At 40.6% G+C, this 22592-nt stretch overlaps 1 protein-coding gene and 1 pseudogene across 1 annotated transcript; one reads left to right on the top strand and one right to left on the bottom strand.

Moving 5' to 3' along the window:
• Window positions 1-6241: 6241 nt before the first annotated feature.
• Window positions 6242-14287, top strand: LOC117129839 (annotated as a pseudogene).
• A 224-nt stretch (window positions 14288-14511) lies between these two features.
• Window positions 14512-17494, bottom strand: LOC117129838. Its single transcript, XM_033283065.1, has 2 exons — window positions 15052-17494; window positions 14512-14994 (listed from the first exon to the last, which is right to left on the bottom strand). The coding sequence occupies exon 1, from the start codon at window positions 16759-16761 to the stop codon at window positions 15163-15165; it is 1599 nt and encodes a 532-aa protein (XP_033138956.1). The 5' UTR covers window positions 16762-17494; the 3' UTR covers window positions 14512-14994; window positions 15052-15162.
• Window positions 17495-22592: the final 5098 nt, after the last annotated feature.

Raw genomic sequence — 22592 nt, 5'->3', positions numbered from 1 at the left:
GATGAATCACTTTGTGAGAAGCTTGATTTGGATACATAAAGTGGTGGAGAATCACCAGGAAGTTGAATAAATCTCATAGGAGTTGGCGTGAAAGAAGTTATCCCACTTTCAAATCAGGTGATTCCAGTTTCCTAGTTTGGGAATAGCACAGCTTCTTCGTCGTTCCAATCAAACCAGGATGAATCACTTTGTGAGAAGCTTGATTTGGATACATAAAGTGGTGGAGAATCACCCAGGAAGTTGAATAAATCTCATAGGAGTTGGCATGAAGAAGTTATCCCACTTTCAAATCAGGTGATTCCAGTTTCCCAGTTTGGGAATAGCACAGCTTCATCGTCGTTCAATCAAACCAGGATGAATCACTTTGTGAGAAGCTTGATTTGGATACATAAGTGGTGGAGAATCACCAGGAAGTTGAATAATCTCATAGGAGTGGCAAAAAGAAGTTATCCCACTTTCAAATCAGGTGATTCCAGTTTCCCAGTTTTGGAATAGCACAGCTTCTTCGTCGTTCCAATCAAACCAGGATGAATCACTTTGTGAGAAGCTTGATTTGGATACATAAAGTGGTGGAGAATCACCAGGAATTGAATAAATCTCATAGGAGTTGGGATGAAGAAGTTATCCCACTTTCAAATCAGGTGATTCCAGTTTCCCAGTTTGGGAATAGCACAGCTTCATCGTCGTTCAAATCAAACCAGGATGAATCACTTTGTGAGAAGCTTTATTTGGATACATAAAGTGGTGGAGAATCACCAGGAAGTTGAATAAATCTCATAGGAGTTGGCGAAAAGAAGTTATCCCACTTTCAAATCAGGTGATTCCAGTTTCCCAGTTTGGGAATAGCACAGCTTCTTCGTCGTTCAAATCAAACCAGGATGAATCACTTTGTGAGAAGCTTGATTTGGATACATAAAGTGGTGGAGAATCACCAGGAAGTTGAATAAATCTCATAGGAGTTGGCATGAAGAAGTTATCCCACTTTCAAATCAGGTGATTCCAGTTTCCCAGTTTGGGAATAGCACAGCTTCTTCGTCGTTCCAATCAAACCAGGATGAATCATTTTGTGAGAAGCTTGATTTGGATACATAAAGTGGTGGAGAATCACCAGGAAGTTGAATAAATCTCATAGGAGTTGGGATGAAGAAGTTATCCTACTTTCAAATCAGGTGATTCCAGTTTCCCAGTTTGGGAATAGCACAGCTTCTTCGTCGTTCCATTCAAACCAGGATGAATCACTTTGTGAGAAGCTTGATTTGGATACATAAAGTGGTGGAGAATCACCAGGAAGTTGAATAAATCTCATAGGAGTTGGCAAGAAGAAGTTATCCCACTTTCAAATCAGGTGATTCCAGTTTCCCAGTTTGGGAATAGCACAGCTTCATCTTCGTTCAAATCAAACCAGGATGAATCACTTTGTGAGAAGCTTGATTTGGATACATAAAGTGGTGGAGAATCACCAGGAAGTTGAATAAATCTCATAGGAGTTGGCGAAAAGAAGCTATCCCACTTTCAAATCAGGTGATTCCAGTTTCCCAGTTTGGGAATAGCACAGCTTCTTCGTCGTTCCAATCAAACCAGGATGAATCACTTTGTGAGAAGCTTGATTTGGATACATAAAGTGGTGGAGAATCACCAGGAAGTTGAATAAATATCATAGGAGTTGGCATGAAGAAGTTATCCCACTTTCAAATCCGGTGATTCCAGTTTCCCAGTTTGGGAATAGCACAGCTTCTTCGTCGTTCCAATCAAACCAGGATGAATCACTTTGTGAAAAGCTTGATTTGAATACATAAAGTGGTGGAGAATCACCAGGAAGTTGAATAAATCTCATAGGAGTTGGCGAAAAGAAGTTATCCCACTTTCAAATCAGGTGATTCCAGTTTCCCAGTTTGGGAATAGCACAGCTTCTCGTCGTTCAATCAAACCAGGATGAATCACTTTGTGAAAAGCTTGATTAGGATACATAAAGTGGTGGAGAATCACCAGGAAGTTGAATAAATCTCATAGGAGTTGGCATGAAGAAGTTATCCCACTTTCAAATCAGGTGATTCCAGTTTCCCAGTTTGGGAATAGCACAGCTTCTTCGTCGTTCCAATCAAACCAGGATGAATCACTTTGTGAGAAGCTTGATTTGGATACATAAAGTGGTGGAGAATCACCAGGAAGTTGAATAAATCTCATAGGAGTTGGCAAGAAGAAGTTATCCCACTTTCAAATCAGGTGATTCCAGTTTCCCAGTTTGGGAATAGCACAGCTTCTTCGTCGTTCCAATCAAACCAGGATGAATCACTTTGTGAGAAGCTTGATTTGGATACATAAAGTGGTGGAGAATCACCAGGAAGTTGAATAAATCTCATAGGAGTTGGGATGAAGAAGTTATCCCACTTTCAAATCAGGTGATTCCAGTTTCCCAGTTTGGGAATAGCACAGCTTCTTCGTCGTTCCAATCAAACCAGGATGAATCACTTTGTGAGAAGCTTGATTTGGATACATAAAGTGGTGGAGAATCACCAGGAAGTTGAATAAATCTCATAGGAGTTGGGATGAAGAAGTTATCCCACTTTCAAATCAGGTGATTCCAGTTTCCCAGTTTGGGAATAGCACAGCTTCATCGTCGTTCCAATCAAACCAGGATGAATCACTTTGTGAGAAGCTTGATTTGGATACATAAAGTGGTGGAGAATCACCAGGAAGTTGAATAAATCTCATAGGAGTTGGGATGAAGAAGTTATCCCACTTTCAAATCAGGTGATTCCAGTTTCCCAGTTTGGGAATAGCACAGCTTCTTCAACGTTCCAATCAAACCAGGATGAATCTCTTTGTAAGAAGCTTGATTTGGATACATAAAGTGGTGTAGAATCACCAGGAAGTTGAATAAATCTCATAGGAGTTGGCGTGAAGAAGTTATCCCAATTTCAAATCAGGTGATTCCAGTTTCCCAGTTTGGGAATAGCACAGCTTCTTCGTCGTTCCAATCAAACCAGGATGAATCACTTTGTGAGCAGCTTGATTTGGATACATAAAGTGGTGGAGAATCACCAGGAAGTTGAATAAATCTCATAGGAGTTGGGATGAAGAAGTTATCCCAATTTCAAATCAGGTGATTCCAGTTTCCCAGTTTGGGAATAGCACAGCTTCATCGTCGTTCCAATCAAACCAGGATGAATCACTTTGTGAGAAGCTTGATTTGGATACATAAAGTGGTGGAGAATCACCAGGAAGTTGAATAAATCTCATAGGAGTTGGGATGAAGAAGTTATCCCACTTTCAAATCAGGTGATTCCAGTTTCCCAGTTTGGGAATAGCACAGCTTCTTCGTCGTTCCAATCAAACCAGGATGAATCACTTTGTGAGAAGCTTGATTTGGATACATAAAGTGGTGGAGAATCACCAGGAAGTTGAATAAATCTCATAGGAGTTGGGATGAAGAAGTTATCCCACTTTCAAATCAGGTGATTCCAGTTTCCCAGTTTGGGAATAGCACAGCTTCTTCGTCGTTCCAATCAAACCAGGATGAATCACTTTGTGAGAAGCTTGATTTGGATACATAAAGTGGTGGAGAATCACCAGGAAGTTGAATAAATCACATAGGAGTTGGCGTGAAGAAGTTATCCCACTTTCAAATCAGGTGATTCCAGTTTCCCAGTTTGGGAATAGCACAGCTTCATCGTCGTTCAAATCAAACCAGGATGAATCACTTTGTGAGAAGCTTGATTTGGATACATAAAGTGGTGGAGAATCACCAGGAAGTTGAATAAATCTCATAGGAGTTGGCGAAAAGAAGTTATCCCACTTTCAAATCAGGTGATTCCAGTTTCCCAGTTTGGGAATAGCACAGCTTCTTCGTCGTTCCAATCAAACCAGGATGAATCACTTTGTGAGAAGCTTGATTTGGATACATAAAGTGGTGGAGAATCACCAGGAAGTTGAATAAATCTCATAGGAGTTGGCGTGAAGAAGTTATCCCACTTTCAAATCAGGTGATTCCAGTTTCCCAGTTTGGGAATAGCACAGCTTCTTCGTCGTTCCAATCAAACCAGGATGAATCACTTTGTGAGAAGCTTGATTTGGATACATAAAGTGGTGGAGAATCACCAGGAAGTTGAATAAATCTCATAGGAGTTGGGAAAGAAGTTATCCCACTTTCAAATCAGGTGATTCCAGTTTCCCAGTTTGGGAATAGCACAGCTTCTTCGTCGTTCCAATCAAACCAGGATGAATCACTTTGTGAGAAGCTTGATTTGGATACATAAAGTGGTGGAGAATCACCAGGAAGTTGAATAAATCACATAGGAGTTGGCGTGAAGAAGTTATCCCACTTTCAAATCAGGTGATTCCAGTTTCCCAGTTTGGGAATAGCACAGCTTCATCGTCGTTCAAATCAAACCAGGATGAATCACTTTGTGAGAAGCTTTATTTGGATACATAAAGTGGTGGAGAATCACCAGGAAGTTGAATAAATCTCATAGGAGTTGGCGAAAAGAAGTTATCCCACTTTCTGACGTGATCATGGACCAACTATCTAATGGAGATGATGAGGATCTGGATAAGCCGACTGATGGAGATGATCTAGCCTTGCCTAAAGGACCTATGACTCGATCAAGATCAAGGAAGCTCACGCAAGTTATTGGAGGATTGGTTAAGAGGTCATGGAAGCAAGAGGAATGTCTTGGTAGAAGCTTGATCAACCAAGACACACTTATCACCATTCAAGCAACTTCACCATCAAGCTGATCATCAACTAAGCAAGCAATCTATGTGTGCTCTTTTTCCCTATCTTTGGTTTTGTCCCAATGGGTTTTCCAAAGATAGGTTTTTAACGAGGCCATAGATTTGCTTCTCAAAACCCTTAGTTGATGATCTCGATCCAACCTTATCCCGGATCAACCTTATGTTATATTATGTCTTTCATTTCATGTTTTCAAACTTGTCTTTTGTTTCTATTTCCAAGAGAGCGTGTGCTTTACTCTCTTGATAGTTTTCGAGAAGCTTGGAGTCTGTTCCAACTTCTCTTATATAAGTGTGCTTTGAACCCCTTTATGAATATCAATTATCTTTTTATCAAAACCTTTCTTTGTTCTCTCTACTGCTTGTCCGCGAGTTGTTGAGTGTTCTTGTTGGTGTGTAGTATCCAGCAACCCAAGAGTGTCTATCTCGGTGTGTCATATCCGATCTAGTCACTTAGGAGTATCAAGGAGCCTTTCCGCAGCCTCTTGTGTCACCAATCGATCCACAACCTTGTAGAGCTTGAGTCTTTGATTCGTTCTAGCAAGGATCTATCCCATACTATCCAGAGAAGCAATCTAGGGACGTATTATGTGGTATCAGAGCATCTCTGGTTAGGGAAGTACTCGTTTCTCTTTTGTTTCGATTTAACCTGTTCATCTTCTTGATCAGTTTTTAGATCGATCCGTTTTGTTTCAACTGATCTGTTCTTTGTTTCGCAATATCCATTGATTGATCTGTGATCCGTGGTCGTTTGAGTGTGTGATCTAATCATTTTGTGTCGATCTAATTGTTATAAGTTTGAAACTGATAGATCTAGGTTTCGCTTTTTAGATCCGATTGTTATCGATTCATATTCTAGATTTGATCTTTTGTTTGAATCTAATTGATCGTGTGATCTGTTTAAATCACCTATAACAACTAGATCTACTTGTGTGTCGTCGAAATCTGATTAACAAACCTACCCTGATCGCGTTTCTATTGTGATTTTCAAGTTGTCGATTTGAATCCTCCTTTGCTTGATAATCAAGTTTTCTTTTACCGCCAGTATTTTTCAGTTTAAAATCTCTTAATCATCTACTGATTACGATCAGTTTATTGGAACTATTTACTGGTTGAGTGTTGTTTTTGATTCTAGGTACCAATGGGGAAAGAATCAGAAGAAGAAGCCGAGCTAGTAAGAAAGAACAAGATGCTGAGAGATCAAATGACCGAGCAAATGAATCAGACCATGATCTCTACTATGGCTGATATGCTTAAGGCTAGCATGAAGGAATTACGTGAGGAGATGAGACAAGAGTTGAGGCAAGCTACTGGCCAGGGACATAGCAATGAGTCTAGAAGGAACCGGCCTACTCCAGTACGGCAAGAGCATGCGGGTTCACAAGAGACCGACAACTACTACTCGCGCAATAGAACTGAGCACAACCCAACTGAGCGCAGTAGTTCTTCTTCTGAACTGAGCAGAGGAAGATCAAGGCGTGAACATGATGGAAGGGGGTCACGCAAAGACAAGCTTTCAGGACTTAAGCTTAAGATTCCACCCTTCCATGGCAAGGTGGATCCAGATGCCTACTTGGAATGGGAAAAGAAGATCGAGCTTGTCTTCAATTGCCAACACTACTCCAATGCCCAAAGGATCAAGATTGCAGCAACTGAATTCTATGATTATGCGTTGAGTTGGTGGGATCAACTTGTAACTACTAGACGGCTTAACCAAGAGAATCCGGTTGATTCATGGCACGAGATGAAGTCACTCATGCGCAAACGGTTTGTTCCAAGTCACTATCACCGCGACCTACATCAAAAGCTGCGAAGACTTACCCAAGGAACACGAACTGTTGAAGAATACTATCAAGACATGGAGTTGCTGATGTTGAGAGCTAGTATCTTGGAGGATAGAGAAGCCACTATGGCAAGGTTTCTTGGAGGGCTTAACCGTGAGATACAAGACAATGTGGAGATGCAACACTATGTGGAAATAGAAGAGATGTTGCACAAAGCTATTCTAGTGGAGCAGCAGCTCAAGAGGAAGGGTAACTCACGCAGCTATGGATCGTCTAAGTTCCACCACTCTAAAGAAGAGAAAACATCCTATCTGAAGGATAGCAAGCCTCAGCAGAAAGAAGAGACTAAGCCGAGCAGCATATACAGCAAAGACAAAGGCAAAGCTGAAATTACTAGTTCAAGAACTAGAGATGTTAAGTGCTTCAAATGTCAAGGGCGTGGGCATTATGCTAATGAGTGCACCAACAAAAAGATTATGATTCTTCTTGAGAATGGAGAGTATGAATCAGAGGAAGAGAAGTTTGGTTCTGATCATGAGGAGTCTGAAGAAGAAAGTGAAGTAGAACCCGTGAAAGGAAGATTGTTGGTGACAAGAAGGCTCTTGAACGTGCAAGCCAAGAATGGAGAGTTTGAGCAGCGAGAGAATCTATTCTACACAAGGTGTATGGTTCAGGGAAAGGTGTGCAGTCTCATTATTGATGGAGGAAGTTGTGTCAATGTAGCTAGTGAGACTATGGTGAAGAAATTGGGTTTGAAATTCAGAAACACCCAAGACCCTACAGATTGCAGTGGCTCAATGAGGAGGGCGAGATGAAAGTTTCTACTCAAGTACTGGTTCCTATAGCCATTGGTAGATATGAAGATGAAGTCTTGTGTGATGTGTTGCCAATGGAAGCCAGTCATATACTCCTTGGAAGACCCTGGCAGTATGATAGACGTGTGAATCATGATGGCTTCACCAACAAACATTCTTTTGAATTCAACGGAAAGAAGACTGTGCTGGTGCCTTTATCTCCTAAAGAGGTTCATGAAGATCAAATCCAGCTTCAGAAAAAGAAAGCGAAAGAGATTGATCTCAAACCTGATCATGACAAGCATCACAGCCTCTATGCCAAACAGGGAGATATCAAAAGAATTCTCTACTCTCAAAATTCTATTATCTTGCTTATGTTTAAAGAGACTCTTCTAACATTACTGATCACACACCGGATCATCCGAGTGAACTAGTTTCTCTTTTACAGGAGTATGCAGATGTGTTTCCAGAAGATAGCCCCATTGGATTGCCTCCAGTGCGTGGGATTGAGCACCAAATAGACTTTGTACCTGGTTCTACACTGCCCAACCGTCCAGCATACAGGACCAATCCAGTTGAAACCAAAGAACTGCAGAAACAAGTAGAGGAGCTGATGGAGAAGGGTCATATCCGAGAAAGTTTGAGTCCTTGTGCAGTTCCAGTGCTCCTTGTGCCAAAGAAAGATGGGAGCTGGCGCATGTGTGTTGATTGTAGAGCAATCAACAACATAACAGTGAAGTATCGCCACCCTATTCCTAGATTAGATGATATGCTTGATGAATTGCATGGTTCTTGCATCTTTTCTAAGATAGACTTGAAAAGTGGATATCATCAGATTAGGATGAAAGAAGGAGATGAGTGGAAAACTGCATTTAAAACTAAACATGGCTTGTATGAATGGTTAGTTATGCCATTTGGATTAACCAATGCGCCTAGTACATTCATGAGATTGATGAATCATATTCTTAGGTCTTTCATAGGCATCTTTGTTGTTGTGTACTTTGATGATATCTTAGTTTACAGCAAATGCTTAGAAGATCATATAGAACATCTTAGGGCTGTTTTGGATGTTTTGAGAAAAGAAAAGCTCTATGCCAATCTAAAGAAGTGCACTTTTTGCACAGATAACTTGGTCTTTCTAGGTTTTGTTGTAAGTGCAGATGGTGTAAAAGTGGATCAGGAAAAGATCAAAGCAATACAAGAGTGGCCGAGTCCAACTACAGTGGGAGAAGTAAGGAGTTTTCATGGACTGGCAGGTTTCTATAGGCGTTTTGTGAAGGATTTCAGCACTCTAGCAGCTCCCCTAACTGAGATAATCAAGAAGGATGTAGGATTCAAGTGGGGAGAAGCTCAGGAAGCCGCATTCCAACTCCTTAAAGAGAAGCTTACTCAATCTCCTCTTCTCATACTTCCTGATTTTTCTAAAACATTTGAAATAGAATGTGATGCCTCAGGAATTGGAATTGGTGCTGTGTTGATGCAGGATAAAAGACCTATTGCTTACTTCAGTGAGAAACTCAGTGGAGCTACTCTCAACTATGCCACTTATGACAAAGAACTCTACGCCTTGGTGAGAGCTCTACAGACTTGGCAGCATTATCTCTGGCCAAAGGAGTTTGTCATTCACACCGACCATGAGTCTCTCAAGTATCTTAAAGGACAAAGTAAGCTCAGCAAGAGACATGCTAGATGGGTAGAATTCATTGAAACCTTCCCGTATGTGATCAAATACAAACAAGGTAAGGAGAATATAGTTGCTGATGCACTATCCCGAAGGTATGTCCTCTTAACTACTCTTGATGCTAAGTTGCTAGGCTTTGAGCAGATTAAAGAAATGTATGAATCTGATCCTGACTTTCAAGAAGCTTATAAATCATGTGCTAAGTATGCTTCAGGACATTATTTTAGGCATGATGGATTCTTATTCTATGACAATCGTTTATGTGTGCCTAATTGCTCTTTGAGAGATCTATTTGTCAGGGAATCCCATGGAGGAAGCTTGATGGGTCATTTTGGTATAGCAAAAACCCTTAAAGTTTTGCAGGATCACTTCTATTGGCCGCATATGAAAAGAGATGTGGAGAGAATCTGTGGAAGGTGCACAACTTGCAAGCTTGCAAAGTCTAAAGTTCAACCTCACGGTTTGTATACTCCTTTGCCTATTCCTACTCATCCTTGGAATGATATATCTATGGATTTTGTTATGGGTTTGCCTAGAACTAGGACTGGAAAGGATTCTATCTTTGTGGTTGTTGATAGATTCTCTAAAATGGCACATTTCATAGCTTGCAATAAGACTGATGATGCATTACATGTAGCAAATTTGTTCTTTAAAGAAGTGGTACGTTTGCATGGAATGCCTAGGACTATAGTTTCAGATAGAGATACTAAATTCCTTAGCTACTTTTGGAAAACATTGTGGTCTAAACTAGGAACTAAGCTATTGTTTTCTACTACTTGTCATCCACAAACTGATGGGCAGACTGAAGTAGTTAATAGAACCTTAGGTACTCTCCTGCGTGCATTCATCAAAAAGAACTTGAAATCATGGGAAGATTACTTACCTCATTGTGAATTTGCATACAATCATGCTATGCATTCTGCTTCTAAGTTTTCTCCGTTTGAAATTGTTTATGGGTTCAATCCCATCTCACCTTTGGATCTAATACCTTTACCTGAGTGTGAAAGGGTTAGTATGGATGGGAAAAAGAAAGCTGAGATGGTTCAGCAGATTCATGAGCAAGCTAAGCGCAATCTAGAAGAGAAAACTAAGCAATACGCCAAACAAGCCAACAAGGGAAGGCGTGAGATGATCTTTGAAGTTGGAGATCAAGTATGGGTTCACTTGAGGAAAGAAAGGTTTCCAAAAGAGAGGAAGTCTAAGCTAATGCCGAGGATTGATGGCCCTTTTGAAGTCACCAAGAGGATCAATGACAATGCCTACAAACTTGATCTGCAAGGTAAGTACGACATAAGTGATAGCTTCAATGTTACTGACTTGATCCCTTTTGTTGCAGATGAGCCAGATTTGAGGTCAAATCCTTTTCAAGAGGGAGGGGATGATGTGATCATGGACCAACTATCTAATGGAGATGATGAGGATCTGGATAAGCCGACTGATGGAGATGATCTAGCCTTGCCTAAAGGACCTATGACTCGATCAAGATCAAGGAAGCTCACGCAAGTTATTGGAGGATTGGTTAAGAGGTCATGGAAGCAAGAGGAATGTCTTGGTAGAAGCTTGATCAACCAAGACACACTTATCACCATTCAAGCAACTTCACCATCAAGCTGATCATCAACTAAGCAAGCAATCTATGTGTGCTCTTTTTCCCTATCTTTGGTTTTGTCCCAATGGGTTTTCCAAAGATAGGTTTTTAACGAGGCCATAGATTTGCTTCTCAAAACCCTTAGTTGATGATCTCGATCCAACCTTATCCCGGATCAACCTTATGTTATATTATGTCTTTCATTTCATGTTTTCAAACTTGTCTTTTGTTTCTATTTCCAAGAGAGCGTGTGCTTTTACTCTCTTGATAGTTTTCGAGAAGCTTGGAGTCTGTTCCAACTTCTCTTATATAAGTGTGCTTTGAACCCCTTTATGAATATCAATTATCTTTTTATCAAAACCTTTCTTTGTTCTCTCTACTGCTTGTCCGCGAGTTGTTGAGTGTTCTTGTTGGTGTGTAGTATCCAGCAACCCAAGAGTGTCTATCTCGGTGTGTCATATCCGATCTAGTCACTTAGGAGTATCAAGGAGCCTTTCCGCAGCCTCTTGTGTCACCAATCGCTCCACAACCTTGTAGAGCTTGAGTCTTTGATTCGTTCTAGCAAGGATCTATCCCATACTATCCAGAGAAGCAATCTAGGGACGTATTACTTTCAAATCAGGTGATTCCAGTTTCCCAGTTTGGGAATAGGACAGCTTCTCTGTCGTTCAAATCAAACTAGGATGAATCACTTTGTGAGAAGCTTGATTTGGATACATAAAGTGGTGGAGAATCACCAGGAAGTTGAATAAATCTCATAGGAGTTGGCATGAAGATGTTATCCCACTTTCAAATCAGGTGATTTCAGTTTCCCAGTTTAGGAATGGCACAGCTTCTTCGTCGTTCCAATCAAACCAGGATGAATCACTTTGTGAGAAGCTTGATTTGAATACATAAAGTGGTGTAGAATCACCAGGAAGTTGAATAAATCACATTGGAGTTGGCGTGAAGAAGTTATCCCACTTTCAAATCAGGTGATTCCAGTTTCCCAGTTTGGGAATAGCACAGCTTCATCGTCGTTCAAATCAAACCAGGATGAATCACTTTGTGAAAAGCTTTATTTGGATACATAAAGTGGTGGAGAATAACCAGGAAGTTGAATAAATCTCATAGGAGTTGGCGAAAAGAAGTTATCCCACTTTCAAATCAGGTGATTCCAGTTTCCCAGTTTGGGAATAGGACAGCTTCTCTGTCGTTCAAATCAAACCAGGATGAATCACTTTGTGAGAAGCTTGATTTGGATACATAAAGTGGTGGAGAATCACCAGGAAGTTGAATAAATCTCATAGGAGTTGGCATGAAGATGTTATCCCACTTTCAAATCAAGTGATTCCAGTTTCCCAGTTTGGGAATAGCACAGCTTCTTCGTCGTTCCAATCAAACCAGGATGAATCACTTTGTGAGAAGCTTGATTTGGATACATAAAGTGGCGGAGAATAACCAGGAAGATGAATAAATCTCTTAGGAGTTGGCAAGAAGAAGTTATCCCACTTTCAAATCAGGTGATTCCAGTTTCCCAGTTTGGGAATAGCACAGCTTCATCGTCATTCCAATCAAACCAGGATGAATCACTTTGTGAGAAGCTTGATTTGGATACATAAAGTGGTGGAAAATGACCAGGAAGTTGAATAAATCTCATAGGAGTTGGGATGAAGAAGTTATCCTACTTTTAAATCAGGTGATTCCAGTTTCCCAGTTTGGGAATAGCACAGCTTCATCGTCGTTCCAGTCAAACCAGGATGAATCACTTTGTGAGAAGCTTGATTTGGATACATAAAGTGGTGGAGAATGACCAGGAAGTTGAATAAATCTCATAGGAGTTGGGATGAAGAAGTTATCTCACTTTTAAATCAGGTGATTCCAGTTTCCCAGTTTGGGAATAGCACAGCTTCATCGTCGTTCCAGTCAAACCAGGATGAATCACTTTGTGAGAAGCTTGATTTGGATACATTTGGTGGTGTAGAATCACCAGGAAGTTGAATAAATCTCATAGGAGTTGGGATGAAGAAGTTATCCCACTTTCAAATCAGGTGATTCCAGTTTCCCAGTTTGGGAATAGCACAGCTTCTTCGTCGTTCCAATCAAACCAGGATGAATCACTTTGTGAGAAGCTTGATTTGGATACATAAAGTGGTGGAGAATCACCAGGAAGTTGAATAAATCACATAGGAGTTGGCGTGAAGAACTTATCCCACTTTCAAATCAGGTGATTTCAGTTTCCCAGTTTGGGAATAGCACAGCTTCATCGTCGTACAAATCAAACCAGGATGAATCACTTTGTGAGAAGCTTTATTTGGATACATAAAGTGGTGGAGAATCACCAGGAAGTTGAATAAATCTCATAGGAGTTGGCGAAAAGAAGTTATCCCACTTTCAAATCAGGTGATTCCAGTTTCCCAGTTTGGGAATAGGACAGCTTCTTCGCCGTTCCATTCAAACCAGGATGAATCACTTTGTGAGAAGCTTGATTTGGAGACATAAAGTGGAGGAGAATCTCCAGGAAGTTGAATAAATCTCATAGGAGTTGGCATGAAGATGTTATCCCATTTTCAAATCAGGTGATTCCAGTTTCCCAGTTTGGGAATAGCACAGCTTCATCGTCGTTCAAATCAAACCAGGATGAATCACTTTGTGAGAAGCTTGATTTGGATACATAAAGTGGTGGAGAATACCCAGGAAGTTGAATAAATCTCATAGGAGTTGGCAAGAAGAAGTTATCCCAGTTTCAAATCAGGTGATTCTAGTTTCCCAGTTTGGGAATAGCACAGCTTCGTCGTCATTCCAATCAAACCAGGATGAATCTGATGAGATCCTAGGATGATGCTCTGGAACAGATGGGATAATCCTTGCAGAAACAAATCAAAAGACTCAAGTTTCTCAAGGTATGTGGATCGAATGGTGACACAAGAGGCTGCGGAAAGGCTCCTTGATACTCCTAGGCAATAGATTGGATATGACACACCAAACTAGAGCCCTTAGTCTCTGGATATTACACACCAGAAGTTGGATATTACACACCAACACTCAATCAACTCGACAAGCAAGAAGAAAAGAGAAAACAAAGGTTTTTTGATAAAAAGATGGATACTGATACAAGGGGCCACGACCAGGATATAAAGGAGAAGCCTTGTACATGCACAAGGTCTCGAAAATACAAGGGAAATAAAGACAAAGGCTCCCTTGGAAACACAACAAAGACTAGAGTTTTTCGAAAACTAAATAACATAAAAGCATAGCTTAAAATATAAGATAAGGTCTTCATGTGGACAGACCAAGATCAATCATCTAGGAGATAGGAGAAGTAGACTTGTGGCCTCGTTAAAAACCTTCCTTTGGAAAACCCAGTGGGACAAAACCAAAGGTTAGGAAAAGAGCACACACAAGCTACTTGCCTAGATGATTATCAGCTTGAAGGTGGAGTAGCTTGAATGATGGTTAAGGTGTCTTGGATGATCAAGCTTCGGCCAAGACTAATGTATTCTTCTTGTTTCCAAATGTTCTTCAAGGTTGCATCCTCAGCTACAAGCTCTTCAGGTTCAGGTTCATGCTTCCAGTCCTTGGTGCTTTCCATGATCATATCATCCCCTCCCACTTCAAAAAGATTTGTCCTCAAATCTGTGTTACCTTGCAAGCCTCTTTGATAGGCATTGTCGCTGACTGGTTCTATTATATAGAAGGGACTGATCCATTTGGCTCTCCTTACTCCTGAGGCATTACTTAAACCTGATACATTGAAACAAGATAAGTGAACACAATAAGCAAAAACATCATAGAGTAAGAGTATTATCCCAAAGTTGTATTTTATCGGTTTTGGCTTGTATGCTGCATCTGGAGGTGCTTCTTTGATGAGGATGAAGCAAGTGACGTCATGATGTCTCTCCTGGCTTAGATCAGGCGGCTTGAAACGTTTGTCTTCCTCACGCTTGTTCTTTCTCTTTGCATTCTTCAAAGCTTCCATATAATCTGCACATGACTCTTTTGGCAAAAACAAGTGCATCATATCTGTGTAATCAATAAAAGAACTCTTGAAAACATGATTAGTTACCTTAGCATGCTCACCTGGTCGCCATAGATAGGATTGAGATGTTCTACACTCAGAAAAGTTCAGACAAAGCAAACACAGAATCACCCGTCTTGTAGAACCCATAACTCTTTCATTTGAGAAGCTTTGGACATGATTCCAGTTCGACGTGAGACCCTGATGAGTGTAGTTTCCATTGCAGTTGAGTTTGTTGCTTAATTCCTTCTGGTTGCTGAGATATGATCCTCGGACTGCTCCTATGTCAGAGTTGGCGGCTAGACAGCTTCCAAGATTTGATTGTTGCATCTCCAACTTAGCCAAGGATCCATTCTTGATACTCTGATCATTACTATAGCCTCTCCTTTCGAAAAGTATAGCACTCAAAACTGTTTGACCTGTACCAATAGAAAGCAAATCAGGTTTCATGCGTTTCTTTGAATCTAGATAATTACCTCGGGCTGATTTATTTGGAGATTGATGTAGACTGAGTCCATCTGGTGGTTTCTCCTTGTTTTGAGAAGAAAACATGAGTTTTCCTCCTACTCCAGTAATCACTTCACCATTTACTCTAATGAAATCTCCATCTCCACTCTTGATTTGACAATCTCTGAAATGGTATTGAAGCTTCTGCAAATCTGGTGGCTTCCACACCTTGACATGATCAAGAAGCAAGGCATTTTGATCAGCTTCCAACTCCTTATTACCCAAGCTGGTTCTAGCACGAGCAGAGCGCTCTCCAAGGATGATAAGTGTGCTGTCATATGCTCCAGGTTTCCACAAGTAGATCTGTAACCTTCCAGCCCAATCTGATATAACAGCTCACAGAATTTGGCTAAACCGATATGTTTTGCGGAATTGACAATATCTTGATGATCAGGTGGCCATTTGCTGCGTTTTCCGGTTTGTTGGATCCAGGAAAGAGTGGGTAACATTCTCCAATTGGTTTCGTAGTGAAACTCTTGCTGAGCTGAGACGTGCATCCCTTTAGCTTCAGAGGGTAAAAGATCACCAAAAACAATTGTTGTTGCTGCCGATTTCTTCTCAATCACTAAGGGATTGTTCCTGTGATTCCACAACTCTCCTCCAGGCTCAAATACAACATGTTCCATGCCCAGTTCGTGTCTTGAAAGCTCTACTGCTCTGGTCTTGTTCCAGACAAAGGGATTGAACAGAAAAATACCCAAGAATGTCTTTTGGAAATCACACGGGTCAAAGACAATCAGTTGTCTCTTTTTGCAAGCTGTCTGTGGTTCCCTGGGTGTCTCTTCTGGTACTATGGCTTGTTTGAAAGGAACCATGACGTTCTGAACAGGCTGCTCATCTTTCTGAATGGCAGCTGATGATTCTTTGGCTTGATCTCCTTGAATAGTTGTAGCTGATACCGGCTCTGCTGAATTGAGTTCTGAGACTGAAGTGATTAACTCCTGGTTCTGTTCTTCTAAGGATGGATGTGTAGTGTGGGTCTCCCTGAATTGTTTCTCCACATCCATAATCACTTGAGACAGCTTCTTTATGTCCTCCTCACAGAACCAGCTCGTTGTCTTGCTAGGTAAACCAATAACACCGGTTGATCTTGATCTGATCCTGCCTTGTTGTTCCTGGACTGAGTTTGCAGAGCATGGCTTTGTTTTAGACTGTTTTCGAAGCACTTCCTTGTGGTACTGTCTTGGAACATACTTATGACGCATCAAAGCCCTTAATTTAAGCCAGGTTGCAACAGGTTCTTTTCCATAGTGTCTCCTAGACGACACCAGTTGCTTCCACCAGCTTGAAGCATAACCACAAAACTCAGCAGTGGTTAATTGAACCTTCTTTACTTCAGCATAGCTTTGATAGTCGAAAATCAACTCCATCTTCTCTTCCCATTCCACATATGCAGCAGGATCAGCGTTGCCATGGAAAGGAGGGATTTTTAGCTTTTGATCAGCAAATTTATCTTTGTGACTGCCTCTGCCTTCATGCTCACGTCTTTGTCTCCTCTCGCTGCGCCTAGACTCATGATTCTGATCAGTAGCTCGTGGGCGTTCCTGTCTAACCTCCTGTCGAAGCTCTTCCATCTTAGCCTTCATCATCTTGCCCATGGTTTGATTTAGATGATTGGTCATGGCTTTAATCAATAGCTTTTCTTCCTTGGTGAATTCTCCTTTTTGATCTCCTGCCATGGTACCTGATTCAAGAGAAAGACTAAGGCAGTAAGTAGTTCCAACAAATCAGATCACAAAAATATTGGATTTAGACAACAATCAGACAGATCAGATCGTGAACACAAATCAAAAACAATCAGATTGATAATCAGGAACAGTTTGATAATCAGAAACAAACACCAACGCAATATGATCGATCAATTCTTAAACAGAGACAGATTAAATTCGAAATCTAATCAACCAAACAAGATAGATTATATTTAAAGCAATAAGAACAGATCGGAATCACACAAATCCAAAACAGAAACAGATCAAGCAAATCGATTACTTCTGCAACAAGAATGTGAAAAGTTTTTATCAGAAACGAGATCAACAAGCTTGAATCTATTAAAACTCAACAACACAATCATAGATCAATCAAAACTAGTGAGAATAAGAATAGATCGACAGGTTTTTAGCAAACACAAACGGATTTATCAGATTTAAACGCTAAGAACACAGATCAGATCAAACTCGACAGAATATGAACAGATCCAAACGAAAATCAGAGAGAAAAATCGAACACTTCCCTTCCAGAGTTGCTCTGATACCACTTGATGAGATCCTAGGATGATGCTCTGGAACAGATGGGATAATCCTTGCAGAAACGAATCAAAAGACTCAAGTTTCTCAAGGTATGTGGATCGAATGGTGACACAAGAGGCTGCGGAAAGGCTCCTTGATACTCCTAGGCAATAGATTGGATATGACACACCAAACTAGAGCCCTTAGTCTCTGGATATTACACACCAGAAGTTGGATATTACACACCAACACTCAATCAACTCGACAAGCAAGAAGAAAAGAGAAAACAAAGGTTTTTTTGATAAAAAGATGGATACTGATACAAGGGGCCACGACCAGGATATAAAGGAGAAGCCTTGTACATGCACAAGGTCTCGAAAATACAAGGGAAATAAAGACAAAGGCTCCCTTGGAAACACAACAAAGACTAGAGTTTTTCGAAAACTAAATAACATAAAAGCATAGCTTAAAATATAAGATAAGGTCTTCATGTGGACAGACCAAGATCAATCATCTAGGAGATAGGAGAAGTAGACTTGTGGCCTCGTTAAAAACCTTCCTTTGGAAAACCCAGTGGGACAAAACCAAAGGTTAGGAAAAGAGCACACACAAGCTACTTGCCTAGATGATGATCAGCTTGAAGGTGGAGTAGCTTGAATGATGGTTAAGGTGTCTTGGATGATCAAGCTTCGGCCAAGACTAATGTATTCTTCTTGTTTCCAAATGTTCTTCAAGGTTGCATCCTCAGCTACAAGCTCTTCAGGTTCAGGTTCATGCTTCCAGTCCTTGGTGCTTTCCATGATCATATCAGAATCACTTTGTGAGAAGCTTGATTTGGATACATAAAGTGGTGGAGAATCACCCGGAAGTTGAATAAATCTCATAGGAGTTGGGATGAAGAAGTTATCCCACCTTCAAATCAGGTGATTCCAGTTTCCCAGTTTGGGAATAACACAGCTTCTTCGTCGTTCAAATCAAACCTGATGAATCACTTTGTGAGAAGCTTGATTTGGATACATAAAGTGGTGGAGAATACCCAGGAAGTTGAATAAATCTCATAGGAGTTGGCATGAAGATGTTATCCCATTTTCAAATCAGGTGATTCCAGTTTCCCAGTTTGGGAATAGCACAGCTTCATCGTCGTTCAAATCAAACCAGGATGAATCACTTTGTGAGAAGCTTGATTTGGATACATAAAGTGGTGGAGAATCACCAGGAAGTTGAATAAATCTCATAGGAGTTGGCGAAAAGAAGTTATCCCACTTTCAAATCAGGTGATTCCAGTTTCCCAGTTTTGGAATAGCACAGCTTCTTCGTCGTTCCAATCAAACCAGGATGAATCACTTTGTGAGAAGCTTGATTTGGATACATAAAGTGGTGGAGAATCACCAGGAAGTTGAATAAATCTCATAGGAGTTGGCATGAAGAAGTTATCCCACTTTCAAATCAGGTGATTCCAGTTTCCCAGTTTGGGAATAGCACAGCTTCATCGTCGTTCAAATCAAACCAGGATGAATCACTTTGTGAAAAGCTTATTTGGATACATAAAGTGGTGGAGAATCACCAGGAAGTTGAATAAATCTCATAGGAGTTGGCGAAAAGAAGTTATCCCACTTTCAAATCAGGTGATTCCAGTTTCCCAGTTTGGGAATAGGACAGCTTCTCTGTCGTTCAAATCAAACCAGGATGAATCACTTTGTGAGAAGCTTGATTTGGATACATAAAGTGGTGGAGAATCACCAGGAAGTTGAATAAATCTCATAGGAGTTGGCATGAAGAAGTTATCCCACTTTCAAATCAGGTGATTCCAGTTTCCCAGTTTGGGAATAGCACAGCTTCTTCGTCGTTCCAATCAAACCAGGATGAATCACTTTGTGAGAAGCTTGATTTGAATACATAAAGTGGTGGAGAATCACCAGGAAGTTGAATAAATCTCATAGGAGTTGGGATGAAGAAGTTATCCCACTTTCAAATCAGGTGATTCCAGTTTCCCAGTTTGGGAATAGCACAGCTTCTTCGTCGTTCCAATCAAACCAGGATGAATCACTTTGTGAGAAGCTTGATTTGGATACATAAAGTGGTGGAGAATCACCAGGAAGTTGAATAAATCTCATAGGAGTTGGCAAGAAGAAGTTATCCCACTTTCAAATCAGGTGATTCCAGTTTCCCAGTTTGGGAATAGCACAGCTTCATCGTCGTTCAAATCAAACCAGGATGAATCACTTTGTGAGAAGCTTGATTTGGATACATAAAGTGGTGGAGAATCACCAGGAAGTTGAATAAATCTCATAGGAGTTGGCGAAAAGAAGTTATCCCACTTTCAAATCAGGTGATTCCAGTTTCCCAGTTTGGGAATAGCACAGCTTCTTCGTCGTTCCAATCAAACCAGGATGAATCTCTTTGTGAGAAGCTTGATTTGGATACATAAAGTGGTGGAGAATGACCATGAAGTTGAATAAATCTCATAGGAGTTGGCAAGAAGAAGTTATCCCACTTTCAAATCAGGTGATTCCAGTTTCCCAGTTTGGGAAAAGCACAGCTTCTTCGTTGTTCTAATCAAACCAGGATGAATCACTTTGTGAGAAGCTTGATTTGGATACATAAAGTGGTGGAGAATCACCAGGAAGTTGAATAAATCTCATAGGAGTTGGCGAAAAGAAGTTATCCCACTTTCATATCAGGTGATTCCAGTTTCCCAATTTGGGAATAGGACAGCTTGTTCGTCGTTCCAATCAAACCAGGATGAATCACTTGGTGAGAAGCTTGATTTGGATACATAAAGTGGTGGAGAATCACCAGGAAGTTGAATAAATCTCATAGGATTGGCATGAAGATGTTATCCCACTCTCAAATCAAGTGATTCCAGTTTCCCAGTTTGGGAATAGCACAGCTTCTTCGTCATTATAATCAAACCAGGATGAATCACTTTGTGAGAAGCTTGATTTGGATACATAAGGTGGTGCAGAATCACCAGGAAGTTGAATAAATCTCATAGGAGTTGGGATGAAGAAGTTATCCCACTTTCAAATCAGGTGATTCCAGTTTCCCAGTTTGGGAATAGCACAGCTTCATCGTCGTTCAAATCAAACCAGGATGAATCACTTTGTGAGAAGCTTGATTTGGATACATAAAGTGGTGGAGAATCACCAGGAAGTTGAATAAATCTCATAGGAGTTGGCGAAAAGAAGTTATCCCACTTTCAAATCAGGTGATTCCAGTTTCCCAGTTTGGGAATAGGACAGCTTCTCTGTCGTTCAAATCAAACCAGGATGAATCACTTTGTGAGAAGCTTGATTTGGATACATAAAGTGGTGGAGAATCACCAGGAAGTTGAATAAATCTCATAGGAGTTGGGATGAAGAAGTTATCCCACTTTCAAATCAGGTGATTCCAGTTTCCCAGTTTGGGAATACACAGCTTCTTCGTCGTTCCAATCAAACCAGGATGAATCACTTTGTGAGAAGCTTGATTTGGATACATAAAGTGGTGGAGAATACCCAGGAAGTTGAATAAATCTCATAGGAGTTGGCATGAAGAAGTTATCCCATTTTCAAATCAGGTGATTCCAGTTTCCCAGTTTGGGAATAGCACAGCTTCATCGTCGTTCAAATCAAACCAGGATGAATCACTTTGTGAGAAGCTTGATTTGGATACATAAAGTGGTGGAGAATCACCAGGAAGTTGAATAAATCTCATAGGAGTTGGCAAAAAGAAGTTATCCCACTTTCAAATCAGGTGATTCCAGTTTCCCAGTTTTGGAATAGCACAGCTTCTTCGTCGTTCCAATCAAACCAGGATGAATCACTTTGTGAGAAGCTTGATTTGGATACATAAAGTGGTGGAGAATCACCAGGAAGTTGAATAAATCACATTGGAGTTGGCGTGAAGAAGTTATCCCACTTTCAAATCAGGTGATTCCAGTTTCCCAGTTTGGGAATAGCACAGTTTCATCGTCGTTCAAATCAAACCAGGATGAATCACTTTGTGAAAAGCTTTATTTGGATACATAAAGTGGTGGAGAATCACCAGGAAGTTGAATAAATCTCATAGGAGTTGGCGAAAAGAAGTTATCCCACTTTCAAATCAGGTGATTCCAGTTTCCCAGTTTGGGAATAGGACAGCTTCTCTGTCGTTCAAATCAAACCAGGATGAATCACTTTGTGAGAAGCTTGATTTGGATACATAAAGTGGTGGAGAATCACCAGGAAGTTGAATAAATCTCATAGGAGTTGGCATGAAGAAGTTATCCCACTTTCAAATCAGGTGATTCCAGTTTCCCAGTTTGGGAATAGCACAGCTTCTTCGTCGTTCCAATCAAACCAGGATGAATCACTTTGTGAGAAGCTTGATTTGATACATAAAGTGGTGTAGAATCACCAGGAAGTTGAATAAATCTCATAGGAGTTGGGATGAAGAAGTTATCCCACTTTCAAATCAGGTGATTCCAGTTTCCCAGTTTGGGAATAGCACAGCTTCTTCGTCGTTCCATCAAACCAGGATGAATCACTTTGTGAGAAGCTTGATTTGGATACATAAAGTGGTGGAGAATCACCAGGAAGTTGAATAAATCTCATAGGAGTTGGCAAGAAGAAGTTATCCCACTTTCAAATCAGGTGATTCCAGTTTCCCAGTTTGGGAATAGCACAGCTTCATCGTCGTTCAAATCAAACCAGGATGAATCACTTTGTGAGAAGCTTGATTTGGATACATAAAGTGGTGGAGAATCACCAGGAAGTTGAATAAATCTCATAGGAGTTGGCGAAAAGAAGTTATCCCACTTTCAAATCAGGTGATTCCAGTTTCCCAGTTTGGGAATAGCACAGCTTCTTCGTCGTTCCAATCAAACCAGGATGAATCACTTTGTGAGAAGCTTGATTTGGATACATAAAGTGGTGGAGAATCACCAGGAAGTTGAATAAATCACATAGGAGTTGGCGTGAAGAAGTTATCCCACTTTCAAATCAGGTGATTCCAGTTTCCCAGTTTGGGAATAGCACAGCTTCATCGTCGTTCAAATCAAACCAGGATGAATCACTTTGTGAGAAGCTTTGATTTGGATACATAAAGTGGTGGAGAATCACCAGGAAGTTGAATAAATCTCATAGGAGTTGGCGAAAAGAAGTTATCCCACTTTCAAATCAGGTGATTCCAGTTTCCCAGTTTGGGAATAGGACAGCTTCTCTGTCGTTCCATCAAACCAGGATGAATCACTTTGTGAAAAGCTTGATTAGGATACATAAAGTGGTGGAGAATCACCAGGAAGTTTAATAAATCTCATAGGAGTT

The sequence above is a fragment of the Brassica rapa genome, unplaced genomic scaffold (genome assembly GCF_000309985.2).
Source record: "Brassica rapa cultivar Chiifu-401-42 unplaced genomic scaffold, CAAS_Brap_v3.01 Scaffold0193, whole genome shotgun sequence".
NCBI classification, from domain to species: domain Eukaryota; kingdom Viridiplantae; phylum Streptophyta; class Magnoliopsida; order Brassicales; family Brassicaceae; genus Brassica; species Brassica rapa.
The sequence above is the reverse complement of the archived record's forward strand: the minus strand, read 5'-3'. Positions and strand labels throughout refer to the sequence as shown.